This window comes from Watersipora subatra, chromosome 10, assembly GCF_963576615.1.
Source record: "Watersipora subatra chromosome 10, tzWatSuba1.1, whole genome shotgun sequence".
Taxonomy (NCBI): domain Eukaryota; kingdom Metazoa; phylum Bryozoa; class Gymnolaemata; order Cheilostomatida; family Watersiporidae; genus Watersipora; species Watersipora subatra.
In genome coordinates this window covers 60,224,626-60,243,502 of record NC_088717.1, presented here as the reverse complement: position 1 = coordinate 60,243,502, position 18,877 = coordinate 60,224,626, and the positions used below count along the sequence as shown (strand labels likewise).

The following is an 18,877-nucleotide window of genomic DNA, read 5'->3' as shown; positions in this document are numbered from 1 at the left end:
ACTCGAGGAAACTACTAGAGTAGGGGGCAATGTTAGAGATAAAAGGACGGCTGTAACAATTCATGAAATTATAAATGTATTTCATTGCATGACATGCACAATTAACATAATTATAAAACTATACACGATATGTACACAAACCTAACGGTCTTTTCAATCAGCATGCTGCTCCTGTGTCTTGGCCTCTGCATCATCCACTTCTGCACTGATTTCTATCACGGAGTCGTCTGGTAGAGGGAAATGTCCAAGTGAATGCAATGATCATTAGAGTTAGAGATACGCCACCAATATAATTGACAGTGATAATATAATATATATAATTGACAGTGATAATATAATATATATAATTGACAGTGATAATATAATATAATATAATTGACAGTGATAATATTATAATATATATAATTGACAGTGATAATATAATATATATAATTGACAGTGATAATATAATATAATATAATTGACAGTGATAATATAATATATATAATTGACAGTGATAATATAATATATATAATTGACAGTGATAATATAATATATATAATTGACAGTGATAATATAATATAATTGACAGTGATAATATAATATATATAATTGACATTGATAATATAATATATATATAATTGACAGTGATAATATAATATATATAATTGACAGTGATAATATAATATATATAATTGACAGTGATAATATAATATATATAATTGACAGTGATAATATAATATATATAATTGACAGTGATAATATAATATATATAATTGACAGTGATAATATAATATATATAATTGACAGTGATAATATAATATATATAATTGACAGTGATAATATAATATATATAATTGACAGTGATAATATAATATATATAATTGACAGTGATAATATAATATATATAATTGACAGTGATAATATAATATATATAATTGACAGTGATAATATAATATATATAATTGACAGTGATAATATAATATATACAATTGACAGTGATAATATAATATATACAATTGACAGTGATAATATAATATAATATATATAATTGACAGTGATAATATCATATATATAATTGACAGTGATAATATAATATAATATAATATATATAATTGACAGTGATAATATAATATATAATTGACAGTGATAATATAATATAATATATATAATTGACAGTGATAATATAATATAACTAGCTGTGCCACCCGGCATTGCCCGTGTAATAAAAGAGTCTTTGGACAGAAAATTGATTTGTATTTAACATATAACGACATTTGCTATTATAACTTTCAAAATACATATCATGAGAGAAGTGTGTCATGTAGTTGAAATAAATTAAGAGAAAAATAAAAACAACTGTAAAGGTTTTAAAACTTTGTCAAACAACTGTACCTTTCAAGCTAGTAGCCTGGCATATTGCCAATGGAAAACTCCACAAAGCTAGTTAATAAGGTTAGGCTTCCAATGACGGTAAGCCATGACTTTGAGTCTGTATTGTTGTCCAGCTCAGCTGTTCTAATAATAGCTATAGCCGGATTTCCAACAGATATACAGACTTTGAGAAATATATATATAGATATATATAATTGACAGTGATAATATAATATAAATAATTGACAGTGATAATATAATATATATAATTGACAGTGATAATATAATATATATAATTGACAGTGATAATATAATATATGTAATTGACAGTGATAATATAATATATATAATTGACAGTGATAACAGATGAACAAATGTATATCCTTGGCTTCTTACCAGAACTTTTTTTTTCTTGAATATACAACTTGTTCATCTCCATCTGCTTGACAGTTGTTGTGACAAAGCTTAGCTCTTTCTCTCCACCTGCAAATACAACTTTCCACATTAGCCATCAGACCCTGAAGATATTTTGATAAGTTTTATATTATACGTGTATAAACACACAGGGATGTATATGATGATGGTATAAAGTCTATAGTATAATAGACAATGATATGTATATGATGATGGTATATAGACTCTATAGTATAATAGACAATGATATGTATATGATGATGGTATAAAGACTCTATAGTATAATAGACAATGATATGCATGTGGTGATGGTATATAGACTCTATAGTATAATAGACAATGATATGTATATGGTGATGGTATAAAGTCTCTATAGTATAATAGACAATGATATGTATATGATGATGGTATATAGACTCTATAGTATAATAGACAATGATATGCATGTGATGATGGTATAAAGTCTCTATAGTATAATAGACAATGATATGTATATGATGATGGTATAAAGACTCTATAGTATAATAGACAATGATATGTATATGATGATGGTATAAAGACTCTACAGTATAATAGACAATGATATGTATATGATGATGGTATAAAGACTTTATAGTATAATAGACAATGATATGTATATGATGATGGTATAAAGACTCTATAGTATAATAGACAATGATATGTATATGGTGATGGTATATAGACTCTACAGTATAATAGACAATGATATGTATATGATGATGGTATAAAGACTCTACAGTATAATAGACAATGATATGTATATGATGATGGTATATAGACTCTATAGTATAATAGACAATGATATGCATGTGGTGACGGTATATAGACTCTATAGTATAATAGACAATGTTATGTATATGATGATGGTATAAAGTCTCTATAGTATAATAGACAATGATATGTATATGATGATGGTATATAGACTCTATAGTATAATAGACAATGATATGCATGTGATGATGGTATAAAGTCTCTATAGTATAATAGACAATGATATGTATATGATGATGGTATAAAGACTCTATAGTATAATAGACAATGATATGTATATGATGATGGTATAAAGACTCTATAGTATAATAGACAATGATATGTATATGATGATGGTATAAAGACTCTACAGTATAATAGACAATGATATGTATATGATGATGGTATAAAGACTCTATAGTATAATAGACAATGATATGTATATGATGATGGTATAAAGACTCTATAGTATAATAGACAATGATATGTATATGATGATGGTATAAAGACTCTATAGTATAATAGACAATGATATGTATATGATGATAGTATAAAGACTCTATAGTATAATAGACAATGATATGTATATGATGATGGTATAAAGACTCTATAGTATAATAGACAATGATATGTATATGATGATGGTATAAAGACTCTACAGTATAATAGACAATGATATGTATATGATGATGGTATATAGACTCTATAGTATAATAGACAATGATATGCATATGATGATGGTATAAAGACTCTATAGTATAATAGACAATGATATGTATATGATGATGGTATAAAGACTCTATAGTATAATAGACAATGATATGTATATGATGATGGTATAAAGACTCTACAGTATAATAGACAATGATATGCATATGATGATGGTATAAAGACTCTACAGTATAATAGACAATGATATGTATATGATGATGGTATAAAGACTCTATAGTATAATAGACAATGATATGTATATGGTGATGGTATAAAGACTCTATAGTATAATAGACAATGATATGTATATGATGATGGTATAAAGACTCTATAGTATAATAGACAATGATATGTATATGATGATGGTATAAAGACTCTATAGTATAATAGACAATATGTATATGATGATGGTATAAAAAGGAAGGTACATTTATAGCCTACCACAACACATGCAGGCCCATTGAAGGTTGATGAAAAGGAAAAAGGGCTTACCAGTAGAACGAGCGTCTTTGAGAAGCAAGTGGGTTCCACAGGAGTCAGAGTACCTGCCCTGAAATATATCAGCTCCTAGCTGTAGAAGAGGTGCATCAGTTGACAAGCCCTAAAAACAAATATGAAGGTTGATCTAAGTTATGTATCACGGCTTACCTGAACACTCATAACAATCACAGAATTCATAACAAACTAATCAAAGCGTAATCAAGGAGTAACAGCTAATGACTAAGTGTGTGTTTCAACTTACACTTTGCATCATATAGCTGTCATATATCCATCATATACACCATACAGCTGTCGTATATCCATCATATACATCATACAGCTGTCATATATTCTATTAGCTGAATGCCTGACATATTGCACAGGTAATAACAAAGTTTTTGAATAGGCATTGCAAAATTATTTTTAATAAATGTCTACAACGTTTACCACTCTAATTTTCACAAGGTATTTCTTTATTTTTGTGTGTCTGACCAATAAACAATTTAAATATTTGAAAGATCGAGGCAGCTAAAACAGATTGTCGAGGCTAAAACAGATTGTCGAGGCTAAAACAGATTGTCGAGGCTAAAACAGATTGTCGAGGCTAAAACAGATTGTCGAGGCTAAAACAGATTGTCGAGGCTAAAACAGATTGTCGAGGCTAAAACAGATTGTCGAGGCTGAAACAGATTGTCGAGGCTAAAACAGATTGTCGAAAAACATTTCTTACTTCTTATGCTACACATTTGCTCAAAAATTAAAATAATTTATGAACAGTGGCAAGAAATGTAGTTGCCACGGGCTAAGTTTCTTCACCTAATGAATTCGAGCGACTTAAGCTAGTAACTTAAACTAATATTATAATATTTAGTATAATAAAAGCAGTATTTGTCAAAAGTCAGCTAAAAGCATCAGAAAAAAAATTGCACCTCTTAAAAAACGAACCCATATATTTGGATATATTACAGATGTGAAACCAAGAGTACTAACACTAGACCATACAGCCACCTCCCCATGCTAGTGTTTACTATAGTAAGAGCCGTGTCCTTCTTTTCATTAAGAAAAAAGGTTGCACTGCATAGAAAGTAAACCCATACATTTGGATGCATGGATGATAAGCTAAACGCACTTCCAGTAAACCATGCAACCACCTTGGTATTCTTTGGAATAATTGTGCTTATATTTATTACACATCATGATCTCTTACGGCGCACAGAGTGCCTATTTTAACCGAACACTATAAACTGGAGATATGAACGATGACAGACAGACAAACACTTGATTTTATATATGTAGATCCAGACTCAAACTGCAAACCAGATGGTTTGTAGTTGGAGTTTGGTTCCTCTGAACATTCACACTACTTGATAATTATCACTATTAACTATCCATATTAAATATCACTAGTAACTATCACTACTAACTATCACTAGTGAATATCACTACTAACTATCACTACTAACTACCACTACTACTAATAGTAACTATCACTACTAATTATCATCACTATCGCTACTAATGATCACTATTAACTGTCACAGCTAACTATCACTACTATCACTACTATCACTAGTAACTACCACTAGTAAATATCACTACTACCTACCACTGCTACTAATAGTAACTATCACTACTAATTATCATCACTAACTATCGCTACTAATGATCACTATTAACTATCACTATTAACTATCACTCATAACTTCACTAGTAACTATAACTACTAACTAGTATGACTTGATATGCCATATTTCCCTTGATGTTAGTCTGAATTCAACACAAAATCGTTTCAGATGAAGACCATAAGGCTATGCGGTGCAAAGCAAAAAAACCCAGCTGAATATACTAACTTTTGTCTCTGCTGAACATACCGACTTCTGTTTCTGCTGTGTTTCTACAGTTTCTTTGCTTTTCTATAGACCAATTAATAACAGGAAATTTTTGTTAACAGCGACCATAATCACTAGTCAGCAATAAACCGGTCGGTAACTTGTGTCTGCAAACCTTTATATAGACCATGAAACCTGTTAGTATGGAAGACGTACTCTGATAAGAAATATGCATCTGGCAATTTGCTTGAGATAGCAGACAACTCCAGATCAATGTAATTCAGACCTTGCACATCATACCCCAATATCTTCCACATTATTAATGGAAACTCAAACCAAATAACAGGAAGTGTGAACTGATGTGGCAGCAAACTAGCAAGAAAAGTTCAAACCGATTTGCTGTAAGGTTTGAACTCTCGCCTACCAGCAGTAAAAAAGTGAAGACTTGGAGATGGACTCACCAGAGCTGAGCAGTTTGGTTCATTACTTGCCGAAAGATTCTTCACAAATTCATCTCGTATCACACCGGACAACTTGACTACTACATCTGTCTCCTACAGGGAGGTGTAACAACTTCCTGTTATATAAGCTTAAAAGGTCCTGCCTCCTTGGAAGCAGTAGGCTATGATAAGTACACTTGTATAGTATATGGCATGTATACTAGTATAGTGTATGGCATATATACATGTAATGTATGTAACACATACACATGTATAGTACATGAGATTTACACATGTATATATGACATTTAAACCTGTATAATATATCATAGGAACATCAGTATAGCATATGATATGCACACAAGTATAGTACAGTGATGTGCAAAAGAAAGGGCCCACCCTAAATTGTTGTGTATTTCGGACAGTAAACCTGTGCTGAAGCAAAGGTGTTCGCTCCAAGTATAATAATGTATATATTTTTGGAATCAGCAGCTTCTGGAGAATCAGAACCTGATGTCATTTTTGATCTATTTTGCAAAATGTAATGTCTGGGATGGAATTTCCATTGCAACTTCCGAAAATGCCTAATATGGCATAATTTAATTTCATCAGTATTACACAAAGTATCATTGGGAAACTCTTTTTGTCGAAAAATTCACTCTCTTGGAAGTGTTGGTGGCCCTGAAAAGGGCCGTTGGGGTTGATTTTGGAAGGTCATTAGTACTTTGAGAAATTAGTCATTAGTACTTAGTGCAATGAGAATCAGAGGTGGGCCCTTTCTTTTGCACATGATTGTATATAGTATGTACACCAGCATATCATATTCTATGCACACAAGTATATAGTATATGCTATGTACACCTGCATACAATATGATATGTACTTATGAAATGCAAAAGAACCGTGAATACCGACTGGTGTTATATACAGTATACATGCATTTCATTAAAATAGACTACAGAGATTTATACCTGCATAATATGTAGCATGACCGTACGGAGATCTGAAATATACTGCACAAGTAGTACACAATTATATTATTACTCACTGCAATGCGAAATAACTTATAATATGGTTAATAGCTTGCTATCTTCTACAGGTTTTCAACCAAACTAGAGGTATATGTACCCAAATAGACTGTGTACTTTCGTATCTGTTATTGTGATGGCTTCTGATAGAGGTAGAGCCATTCTGTGATCATTTGTTATGATAACGCAAACACTTTAATCCTTATATTTTTTGTAAACACCTACCTCATCGGTTATCCATTGATCTTCTTCTTCAGAGGTTGTCATGATGCATATAAAATATTTCTTTCACTTCATGAATGAATCTAACAACTTTCTAATGAAGTCTTTGCCCTAAAACAACATTAAAATAACTAAAATCTCACCACAATATAAATACTGATACTTGTGAGAGACAATAACTCCTCCACTAGTGAGAAAACTGATACTTGTGAGAGACAATAACTCCTCCACTAGTGAGAATACTCTACCCACAATATAAATACTGATACTTGTGAGAGACAATACTGTTAAGTTTAGACATTGGAGTTATCCTCTTATTTTTGATAACTGTTGTGTTATTTCATGGTGCATATATGTGCGCACTGATATCAAGGAGAAGTACTTTGACTTCTAGATTGTTTTTCCTTTTTAGTGTTTGAATGCGAGCATGGCAAGTTGTGTCTTGTATTGCTAGAGCCGAAATAAAATATGTTATTAACTTTTAGCTCCAAGTCATCATTATATAGTAGATAAAATTGGCGACGAGTAGATGAGCATAGAGATAATTATTAAATATACACCGAAAGGATATATATATATATCTATATGAATAGGTATTCATGAGTACATAACGACATTTTTTGTTCTCACTTTAGAGCCAAGACTATCGCCAAACAGATGTTAACTCAAGACAGACCACAAGATGATGATACAGACTATAGTCTTTCCTTGTCTCAGGTCATGACTTCAGTCATAGAAGAGTTAAACACCAGAAAAAAGCCTTCACATCAAAATATCCTAGAATAAGAGGGTTCCACATATCCAACTACCAAGTACAGAGGAACATTCTTAAATCGTCTTACAGCCGCACTGATGACGACGCTGCACTTCTGGGTAAGGCATCTAACAAAGCCCTCATCCCATGCAAATATATCGAGGAGATGGAGACCCTTACAAGGCAGTTGATGTTCATTGCTAGCCATTCAGATTGGGCCCTTGACAGCTCTGTTGCGCTCTTGCAACAGTGTGATACAGATGCAGTCATCACATCGATTGAGAGCTTATGTCGTGCACAATCCCACACTGCTGCTTTGCTAATTTGGTGCATGTCAGGCGAGATCAGTTGGTCGCTACCTCTGCTCTATCCTCTGCCACCAAGTCTTCCTCGCTAAAGCTTGCCATGTCGCTGAATTCACCACTATTTGAAGAAAATTTGGCTGATTTAACCTCACAGGATGCATTGACAGCGCCCAATAGAGCGTTGATATCAATAGTCAAGCAGCAAAAACAGTCACTACAACCAGCTCAACCAAAATAAGAGAAAGAAGGTGACACTGGTAAAAAGTACAGCTTTCAAATAAAGGAAAGGCGCCATAGAAAGGCAAATCGTTCAAGATACCCAAAAAGACCATCAAAAAAAGTAGGCGGCTGTCTCGCCAGTTACTAGCAGGTATGGAACAATCTGCCCAATGCTTTTACTTGGCTAATAGATCTGTTAAAACACGGGTTACGTTTAAAAACAAAAAGCCCCTTTAAACTATCCAGTATCACAAACACTCTCAGAGGACCTGGTATCGGAGCTAATGGTTTTAGAGTCCAAAGGTGCCATAGAACCTGGCACAGGGGACCACAAGGGTTTCTACAGCCGAATGTTCTCAGTACCAAAGACAAACGGAAAGTTGAGAATAATTACAGACTTATCCAGACTGAACAAGTGGCTCACTACACTCAAATTCAAGATGGACAACATACAAACAGTACTAGCTGCTCTGGACAAATCAATGTGGATGGTAAGGCTGAACCTCATCGAAGCTTATTTCCATATACCTGTTCACACAGACATCAGGAAGTCTCTACAGTTTAAGATGAACGAATGACCAATGCAGTTAACGGTTCTACCGTTTGGGTTATCCATGAGCCCTCACACCTTCATGAAGGTAATCTCCACAGTAGCGGCTCACCTACGACAACGGGGGTGATGCTGATAACATACCTAGACGACTGGCTGATCTACAACAAGTCAAGGAAGGTCTTACAGTCCCAGGTTTTGACCGCTACCAACCTGCTACAGGACCTGGGATTCCATATCAATTACAAGAAGAGCATATTAAAACCCACACAAGTATGCATATTCCTGGGCTTCAATCTAGACACCAGGAAAAAATTAGCTCACCCAAGGAGCTCACCCAGGAGCTCTCAGGAGAATATCATAAGACTGAATACCATGTGTCGGGCGATAGCAAAGAGGTGGGAGATAACTGCTCCCAGTTTCCTAGCGATGTTTGGTCTGATGAACTTTTGTGCTACGACATCATAGAGAGCGAGACTTCAAATGAGACCACTACAGTTCCACCTACTGAGTCAATGGAGAATGTCCAAAGGCCACCTACAAGATTCTGTGCCTATAACCAACTACATGAAAGAGCACCTAGCCTGGTGAACCACAGAAAACCTTCAGCTAGGGACTCAAATGAATCCACCTCAAGCGGATGGCGTGCTACAATCAGATGCCTCTGCCTCCAGATGGGGATGTATAGTCGGCGAGGAGAAAGCTCAAGGAAGGTAGAGAGTCGAGGAAAGAAAACTCCACATAAATGTTCTCAAACTCTTAGCACTCTACAGGTGCCTTCAATCTTTTCAGAAGAGTCTGCTCGGAAAAGGGGTCTTGTGTCACATAGACAACACAACAGTCGCAGCCTATGTAAATAAACAAGGAGGGACCAGATCGCCACAGCTATGCACCTTAATCTGGGAAACCCTGTAGTGGTGCAACGAGAGGAAGATTACACTGAAAGCATGCCATCTGCCTGCTGGCAAACAAAATTTCATCACAGACATGTTGAGTAAGGTGACTTCACCAACAGAGTGGTCGCCACACCCTCAGGTGGTCAAGATGATTTTTAAACAATAGGGTACTCCAATGGTGGATCTGTTTGCAACCAAGTTGAACAACAAGCTACCGGTATACTCAGACATGAGAGATCAGACATGAGAGATGGGCTCACTCTAAACAAAGAAAAGTGTGTACTGGGGTAGCAGAAATAAAGTTTTTGGGACATAAAGTGTCTGACAAAGGCATAGACCCTGGTAACGGTGAAGTGGAAACCATCAAAAATGCTAGCCAACCCAAAGATGCAACTGAGGTTCGCAGTTTTCTTGGTCTCGTTACATACTGTGCATAGTTTATTCCTAATCCCTCAGAGCTGGCAGAGCCACTGCTTCATCTGACCAAAAAGGGTGTGCCTTACAGGTTCGGTCTTGAACAAGTCAAGTCTTTCAAGGACCTAAAATCTGCAATGACCAAATGTGACACTCTGAGGTTTTTTGATGCAAAAGCTGACAGTACAAAGGCCATTGCTGATGCAGGCTTGATCGGTTTAGGAGCTATCCTCGTACAAATTCAAAGAATGATATCTAAGGTCATCATGTATGCTAATTGCACATTGTCAGACGTGGAGAAAAGATACAGCCAAACTGAAAAGGAAGCCTTGGCAATAGTGTGGGCCTGTGAGCGTTTTCAAATCTATTCAATTAGTATTAATATTATATTTGATTTGATCACAGACCACCAACCCCTTTTGATTATATACTCACTCAAGTACAAACCTAGTGCTAGAATTGAGCGATGGGTTCTTAGGCTTCAGTCTTTCAATTTTAACATTGTCTTTGGACCTGGAAAGAGCAATATTGCAGGTCCTCTTTCACGCCTGATTCAGGTGCAAACTTATAGAACAGTCACCAAGTCTCAATTGAAGGATAGTTTCCAATCCTATGGCTGTACACTCTACCCCATCGGCTGTGACTACGAAACATATTGAGCGTGAATCAGGGTATGATGGTGAACTCTCAAGTGCCAGAGAGCGTTTGTCATATGGAAATTGAAAAGATTTCACTAGGGAAAAGGATACTTAGCTGTCTAAAGTTAATTATGCTTTTTAGGTCAACTGGTCATGAGGGGTAACAGAATAATCATACCAAAATCTTTGAGACCTAGGGTTTTTTCTTTGGCGCATGAAGGTCACCTAGGCATAAACAAAACAAAGCAAAATCTCATGTCTAAAGTCTGGTGGCCAAGGATAGATAGTGAAGCTGAAAAGCTGTGCCAGTCTCATCATGTGTGCCAAATAAGTAGCTCTAGTCTTAGTCCGGAGCAAATGCGCACAACCAAATTACCTTGTGAGCCGTGGGAAGACCTGGCTACTGATTTTTTGGACTCTCTCCCTACTGGCGAATACGTGTTTGTCCTTATAGACTATTATAGCAGGTACTATGAGCTGTAATTTATGAAATTAATCACAGCAGACAAGACAATTCAGGTGCTTGAGAAAATGTTTTATACCCACAGATTGGCCTCTTTCTCTAAAGACTGACAATCGCCCTCAATTGGTTTCCTCGGAATTTAAGAATTTTTGTGAACACTTTGGAATCCAACATGTTACACATGTTGATCCACACCACTATGGCTCCAGGCTAATGGCCAGGTTGAGAGACAAAATCAGTTGGTTTGAAAGCGAATCAGAATTGCATTCAGCGAAGGGTTAGATTGGAAATCTGAGTTAAGAAAGTAAGTTATAGCCCACCGGTCAGTTGCCCACCCCAGCACTGGGCAGTCACCAGCAGAGCTGCTGTTTGGGCGTAAGGTTAGGACAAAATTGCCCCAACTTATAAAATCATTTAGGGATTTAGCTGTGTCTGAGAAGGATAGCATGGTTAAAGGACTTAGTAGGTTTGATACTGATCAAACTAGAGTTGACAAGCCATCACAGGTTGCTTTGGGGGATCAAGTACTGTTGAAAAATTAAAGTAAATCCAAGGTTGACACGTTATTTTGTAGAGATCCTGGGGAGGTGGTTGAAAAATGTGGTAGCATGGTCACTGTTAGAATGAAAAATGGTTGTAGTTACACCAGAAATAGTACTTTTGTTAAACCATATTTGCTGCTGTAGTCTGGTGTTGTTTCTAGGTCTGATGAGGAAAGTGATATGGGGGCTGACATACCGGAGTTCCCTGATGACATTGCTGCAGATGGAGAAGATATTACAGGTGAACCAGCACCAAAAAGAAGTAGCAGAACTTCTAATCCACCTGCTAGATACAAAGACTATATCACATAACAATGGATTGCCATTTCAATACTACCAGTGCTAATTTAGGCGTTTGAGCTCTTGACTATATCTAGTTCTAGAAACATTCACGAGAGTTGGATTACTAACAATTTATTACTTTACATTTGCATTATTTTGCATCATTTTGCATTTGCGCTTGTACAATCTAGTAGCTTACAGAGTGTAACATGACTGTTGAAGAAGAGGAGGGGATGTTAAGTTTAGACATTGGAGTTATCCTCTTATTATTGATAACTCTTGTGTTATTTTATAGTGCGTATATGTGCGCACTGATATCAAGGAGAAGTACATTGACATCTTGATTGCTCTTCCTTTTTTAGTGTTTGAAAGCGAGCATGGCAAGTTGTGTCTTGTATCGCCAGAGCTGAAATAAAATACGTTATTAACTTCAAATCATCATATAGAATATAACAAATACCTCCTCCACTAACGAGAATACTTTACCCACAATATAAATACTGATACTTGTGAGAGACAATAACTCCTCCACTAGCGAGAATACTGATACTTGTGAGAGACAATTATACTTCCTCCACTAGCGAGTAGAGTTGTGCTTAAACTTCTAACAATTGACACTGAAAGTTTTGTGGTTATAGTTGGCTGAGTGAACATTTAGATGGAGCAGTTATTGGCTCAAAACATCAGGGACAGCATTTTAAATGTACTGTCACAATATAAACCATTATTTTAAATATCAATTTAATTAATGGTTTTGTTTCGAGTTTTTTCTCGAGTCATTGTTGTATTTTGAACATAGCAGCCAGATATTCGTAATAAATCTCTAAATTGATATGCTTACAAGATATTCCCTGCCACCCTTCGCACCGTTAGATATCAATGAAATGGATACGACTGAAGGGCGGCAACAGGTCCTTTTAGCTCACAATTAACAATGAGCCTGGAGAAGGTACTCGCTGCTACTCTACAGATAGTCATTGGCGAGGTTGAGTTGCCCGAGACGTTTTATGAATATTTCCATTTAGTGATGATGAAGCAAAGTAAATGCGGTTGAGTTTTTTCAGCCACATAGAAATGTGAAACAGGAAAATTTTTCATTTCAATAAGTAGATGCATAAGCTAGGTGAGAGACACGGATACTACCAAATAACCATGAGAAAGTTAGCCAAAGCCTGTGACTTTGAAACAATTACACCTTATAAGACACTGAGAGATCACGTATTTATTGTATATTGTAATATAGGAAATAGAGGTGAGAGAAAGATATGACTTCATGAGCTACAATGGTAAAAACTGATGAGGTTTCTTCAAGTGTCTGAACATATGGTATCTTAAGTTATAATAGTAGAGGAGCCTACAGACAACGAAGTTAACACATCTTCTAAAATCAAGAATAATTAAAACCAACACAAATATTATCGACAAAGGCAATGCATCCAAGTGGAACTATGCAAAAATTGTAGATACCAGAAATTGTCAAATACTGTCAAATTGTCTGGCATGTGGGAAGGATCGTTGAAAGTGTAAAGTAAGAATTATTTTCACAAGCAGATGCAAACAAGAGGTCGAGGAAACTTATGGAAAAGGTTCCAGCTAGCTAAAAATGACTTACTAAACTGAAGAGATATCATCATTATTAGTGTTAGGTGATTCTGGATGAATTTTGGAAATTCTATTCACTTAAAACCTCATACAAGGACAATGTGCTTATTTACATATATATAAAAAACATAGAACGACAAGCTGGGAAAGTTTGAACTGACTCAGACATTCCTCATGACATACAAAAGGTGTAAAACCAGGTTGTCGGTCATTTACCTCTAAGAGAATGGAAAAAAAACCATGCTGCTTTTTTCCTCAACTGTCACTAAGTGAAAACCAAAAAATTGTACCAACTTTAGGTTAGAAAGCGTGTGCCGGTATTATTATAATAGAGCATATTGACAATGTTTAGCCATGAAAACCACAAACAAAGGGTAGCGGTCTTTACTCAATGCACCTGCAGTCAAATCTCTTCATGTCAACAAATGAAATGCTGAAAGTCTTTCCTTGATGGAGAATACACAGTTCAGTTCAAAGTAGTTGATAAAACTGTACAACATACACTGCTCGGAGCAACCGTGTTGTATTTAGACTTCGGCTTGAAATGTTTTTTTAGAATCTAGTTCAAATGTGATAACACCTGTGACAAGGTCTATACCTTAGATAAGCTCTATGGTGGCAGCACAAAAAAGGAAGTCACTGTAGTGTCTTAATCTAAAGGACCTAAACAAATGGGAAAACTATCTTTTCCCAGCAACAGAAAAATAGCTGCTTAACTACTTACCACTAAATTTTTCACATTAATCGATGTACATGGCAGTTTCTGGCATAGTCAAAGTTTTTCAAACTGCCTTTGGCCAATATTAACCTAAAATAATGCCATTTGAAATAAATTTTGCACCTGGGATGTTTTAGAGGAAAGTGCATGAAATCACCGAAGGAGTGATGGAATTAATGTTGCTGCTGACGATTTTTTGGTAGTGATGTATGGCAAGTGCAATAAGAAACTGCGAAAGGCTCATGATGAGCATTTAATGAAATTTTTACCAATGATTCAAATGCATGTACACCTTGACAAAATGAAGTTCTCTTGAAATTGGGATTTGAGATCAATCCTGCAAAGGTTGGAGTCATTCTCAATATGCCAACACCGCTGACAAGATAAAAAGTAAACTGGCTTGCTTTGTTTAGCTTGTTTGCTTGGTCCAGGATCTAGGAAAACATGTACTTCAGCAGTCACAAAATCTGTAAGGGATGAGGCTCAGTGAGCTCCAAGAAGTTGTTACATTCACAGCTGCTTTACACAATTAAAATTCAGAACGGTAAAATTGCAGTGTGCCTCATCACAGAGTAGACTTAGTTCAGTTTTGCTACAAAACAATCAATCAGTGAATTATCATTGTATCCCAATGACTCACTTTAATAAAAAAAGTACGTGCAAATTGAAAAGCTTCTTATAGTCGTGTTTATTTGTGATCACTTTCACACATCATTATAATTGAAGGTTGATGAACAACGAGACAGACCACAATATTGTGGAGGACTGAGATATTGTATACTCATTGCTTGCCGCATATATATGTATCAATTATAGACTCTCATAGAATAGCAGGATAGCCTGCCCAACCTTGCCTGCATTATGTAATCTTTATATAACCTTTTATCAAATACGCATGCATACACTTATGTAATACGTGTACATTCCTTTTATGGGCATAAGTAGAATAGTGGGCGGAGCAATGCCGCTATATAAGCCAGTGCACAAGTTGCACTGGCGCACTTAGTATAATTCTATGTTGTTGTACGGATATACTCAAGACTTTAGCAATAAAAGAATAAACTCTACTCAAAGGGACTGATGGTGTTGACGCCTGCTTGGGTGGCATAAAGGTTGCAGAAAGCAGGCTTCAATCTAACATCAGACAGAACTGCCAGGGTGGATCTAGGGGGCTAGGGATTGGTCTACGCTTTAACTAGACCTGATCGGGTATGCAATGGCATAAGAGATTAGGCCCTAGAGCAGGAGTCTCAAACACGCGGCCCGCGGGCCGCATGCGGCCCGCAAAGGCATTTCATGCGGCCCGCGACACATTTCTATTGTCGGTGTTTGAACTTTTGCAAAAGCGCCATCTTAACCAGTAGAAAATCTTACCTACTTATTTATTCGTAGTCTTTCCATTGATTTCCGTGTAGCGCTCAAAGCATACATCCGGTTTATTATCGCTCACTGTTGATTGCATTGTATAAATTTGATTTTACTATATTTTTTTAAAACAAGTGCCCATGTCTTCTGTTTCGAAAAAAAGAAAACTCGCAGATGAAAAGAGAGTTTTTCAAGTCAGATGGGAGGATTTATATTTTGTGACTGAAGTCAGCGATAAAATTCATTGTCTCGTTTGTCAGCAAACGATAGCGGTTCCGAAGGAGTTTAATGTGCGTCGACACTACGAAACAATGCACCGTGTGAAATATGACGCGTACACCGGCAAAGTCAGACAGGATAAAGTTATTCAACTTAAATCAGCATAATGCAAACAAAGAAGTTTCTTCGCCAAAATTAACCAGTCCAACAAGGATTCTGTGAGAGTAAGTTTTGCATTAAGTGAGATGATAGCGAAGTCATCACGACCCTTTACAGAGGGTTCTTTTATAAAAGAATGTATTTTAACTGCAAGTGACATTTTATGTCCGAATCAAAAGAAACTGTTTGAAGGCATAAGCTTGTCAGCCTATACAGTAGCCAGCAGGATTACAGATTTAGCAGCAAATGTGGAGATGCAATTAACTGAGACAGCTATGGACTTTGAAGCATTTTCAATTGCTCTCGACGAGAGCACAGATGCTTCAGATACCGCACAATGTGCTGTGTTTATCAGAGGTGTGGACCACAATTTAAATGTGACAGAAGAATTCCTGGAACTATTACCATTGAAGGGTACTACAACTGGATGTGATTTATTTCAAGCCCTGGAAAAATGCATTGAGAAGTATAACTTGCCATGGGATAAACTTGTATCTTTGGCCACAGATGGTGCACCGTCAATGTGTTGTCAAAATGTAGGTGTTGTTGGATTGGTGAAAAACAAATTAAACAGCCTTGAAACAGCAGGAATCAATTTCACTAGTATACACTGCATTTTGCATCAAGAAGCCCTTTGTAGTAAAAGCCTACAGATGAAAGAGGTGATGGATGTAGTAGTTAAAACAGTCAACTATATACGTTCTCGGGGGCTGAATCACAGGCAGTTCACTTCATTTCTTGCAGATATGGAATCTGAGTATGGTGAACTTATTTATCACACTGAAGTAAGATGGCGGCTAAGTCGTGGAAAAGTTTTGAGGCGTTTCTTTGCACTTAGACATGAAATCGCTTCATTCATGACAATGAAAAATAAGGCAGTTCCTTTACTGACTGATTCTACATTTCAATGCAACCTTGCTTTTCTAACTGATATTACGGATCACTTGAATACACTGAACATAAAGCTTCAAGGTAAACAACAGATTATTACACAGATGTACGACAGTGTGAAATCCTTCAGAGTTAAACTACGTTTGTGGATGAAGCAACTTGGTGAGGGCATTTTGGCCCATTTCTCAACTCTGAATTCCTTAGGCAAAGTTGAGACCAAATGCTTGAAAGAATATGCAGATTTGATGTCTGAGTTACTTCAACAGTTTGATGTGCTTTTTGCAGACTTTAAGTTACTGGAGCCACAATTTCAACTTTTTTCGACGCCGTTTGCTGTAGAAATTGACGCTATTGCAGAGGAATTGCAAATGGAGTTGGTGGAACTCCAGTGTGATACTATCTTGAAGCAAAAATATGCACAAGTAGGGATACCCGAATTCTACACATTTCTTTCACGAGAAAGATTTCCAAGGTTACTCTCTGCTACTGCAAGGACTCTTGCAATGTTTGGCAGTACGTTTGCATGTGAACAATTTTTCTCATCCATGAAAGTTAACAAGTCTGTACTGAGGTCACAGCTCACTAAAGAACATTTGCAAGCAACACTGAGATTGGTTTCTTCTCATAAAATCAAGCCTAATATTGATGCCATTGTTGACGCAAAACGCTGCCAGGTCAGCAGTCAGTACAGAAAGTGACTGAAACCTAAGTTAACCAAATACAGATACGCCAAATACGGTACTTAAATTGACTACATTACATTTGCAATAAATGGATTTTAGAAAGTTTGTAAAGCACTACGTTCTTATTATGTTGTCTTGTTTATTAACTTTTTATAATTTTAAACAATTTCTGGCTATGCGGCCCTCGAGGTACTTTTGAAGTCATCACTTGGCTCTCGGAGCAATTTGAGTTTGAGACCCCTGCCCTAGAGCGAGCTGCTAGTAAGCCTAGACTAGTCAACTATAGAGACACAGGAGGCAGGCTAATTTGGTTTGGGAGTAAGCCTGACTGCTGGATACTTATTGAGGATTGGCCTGGCCCTTCGGGGATGTCAGGCAGCCCTGGATAAGAGGCACCCAGAGTTTAGGTTACGTCCACTTGTTAGTGTGATAAAGCTGACTCAGCTACCGGAGTCAGGCCTTTACACAAGTGGCAGCAGTGAAAGATGGGAGGGCTCTGATGGGAGGGCTCCGGTCACCAAGGAACCCTCCAAGAGACCAAACATGAGCGGTGCCACTGGGAAAAAAGGAAGGAGATGGGAGGAGCTGGTAGAATTACTGCCCAACTTAGAGTTCACCAGGAGGGAGTTCCCTCCACTACCACCCATACAACAAGAGGAGATAAGTTTTCCCCCGCAGAAGCGGACACTGGCACATTCCGGAGACGACTCCTGGAAGCATTGTCTGAAGAAGGAAGACCCGCCCTAGTGGACAACGGCTCAACGGGAGGAACCGAAGATGTTGTGGACCAGTCGAGCGTCACCAGCACAGAGCCTGATGGACCTGATCTCGAGCCATGCCCAAGACTCCCGGCTGAACCCTTAGGCCAGGCTCGACAGGGGAAGAGGCGGGCAGTACACTGCCGAGCGAGGCACAGACACCAGGAGCAG

General features: G+C 36.7%; 2 protein-coding genes across 3 annotated transcripts in view; one reads left to right on the top strand and one right to left on the bottom strand.

Moving 5' to 3' along the window:
* Positions 1 to 144: 144 nt before the first annotated feature.
* The window catches only part of LOC137405966 (general transcription factor 3C polypeptide 6-like), a 28,153-nt gene continuing 9,420 nt past the window's right edge, over positions 145 to 18,877 (bottom strand). For both annotated transcript variants that reach the window (XM_068092452.1, XM_068092454.1), the window contains exons 2-6: positions 7,252 to 7,359; positions 6,020 to 6,112; positions 3,742 to 3,850; positions 1,750 to 1,836; positions 145 to 227 (exon numbers count right to left, since the gene is read on the bottom strand). In XM_068092452.1, coding sequence (XP_067948553.1) covers positions 154 to 227; positions 1,750 to 1,836; positions 3,742 to 3,850; positions 6,020 to 6,112; positions 7,252 to 7,293 — 405 coding nt within the window. In that variant the 5' untranslated portion in view covers positions 7,294 to 7,359 and the 3' untranslated portion in view covers positions 145 to 153. The remainder of the gene's footprint in view (positions 228 to 1,749; positions 1,837 to 3,741; positions 3,851 to 6,019; positions 6,113 to 7,251; positions 7,360 to 18,877) is intronic.
* On the top strand, positions 16,461 to 17,963 carry LOC137407293 (general transcription factor II-I repeat domain-containing protein 2B-like). Its single transcript, XM_068093899.1, has one exon. The coding sequence runs from the start codon at positions 16,461 to 16,463 to the stop codon at positions 17,961 to 17,963; it is 1,503 nt and encodes a 500-aa protein (XP_067950000.1).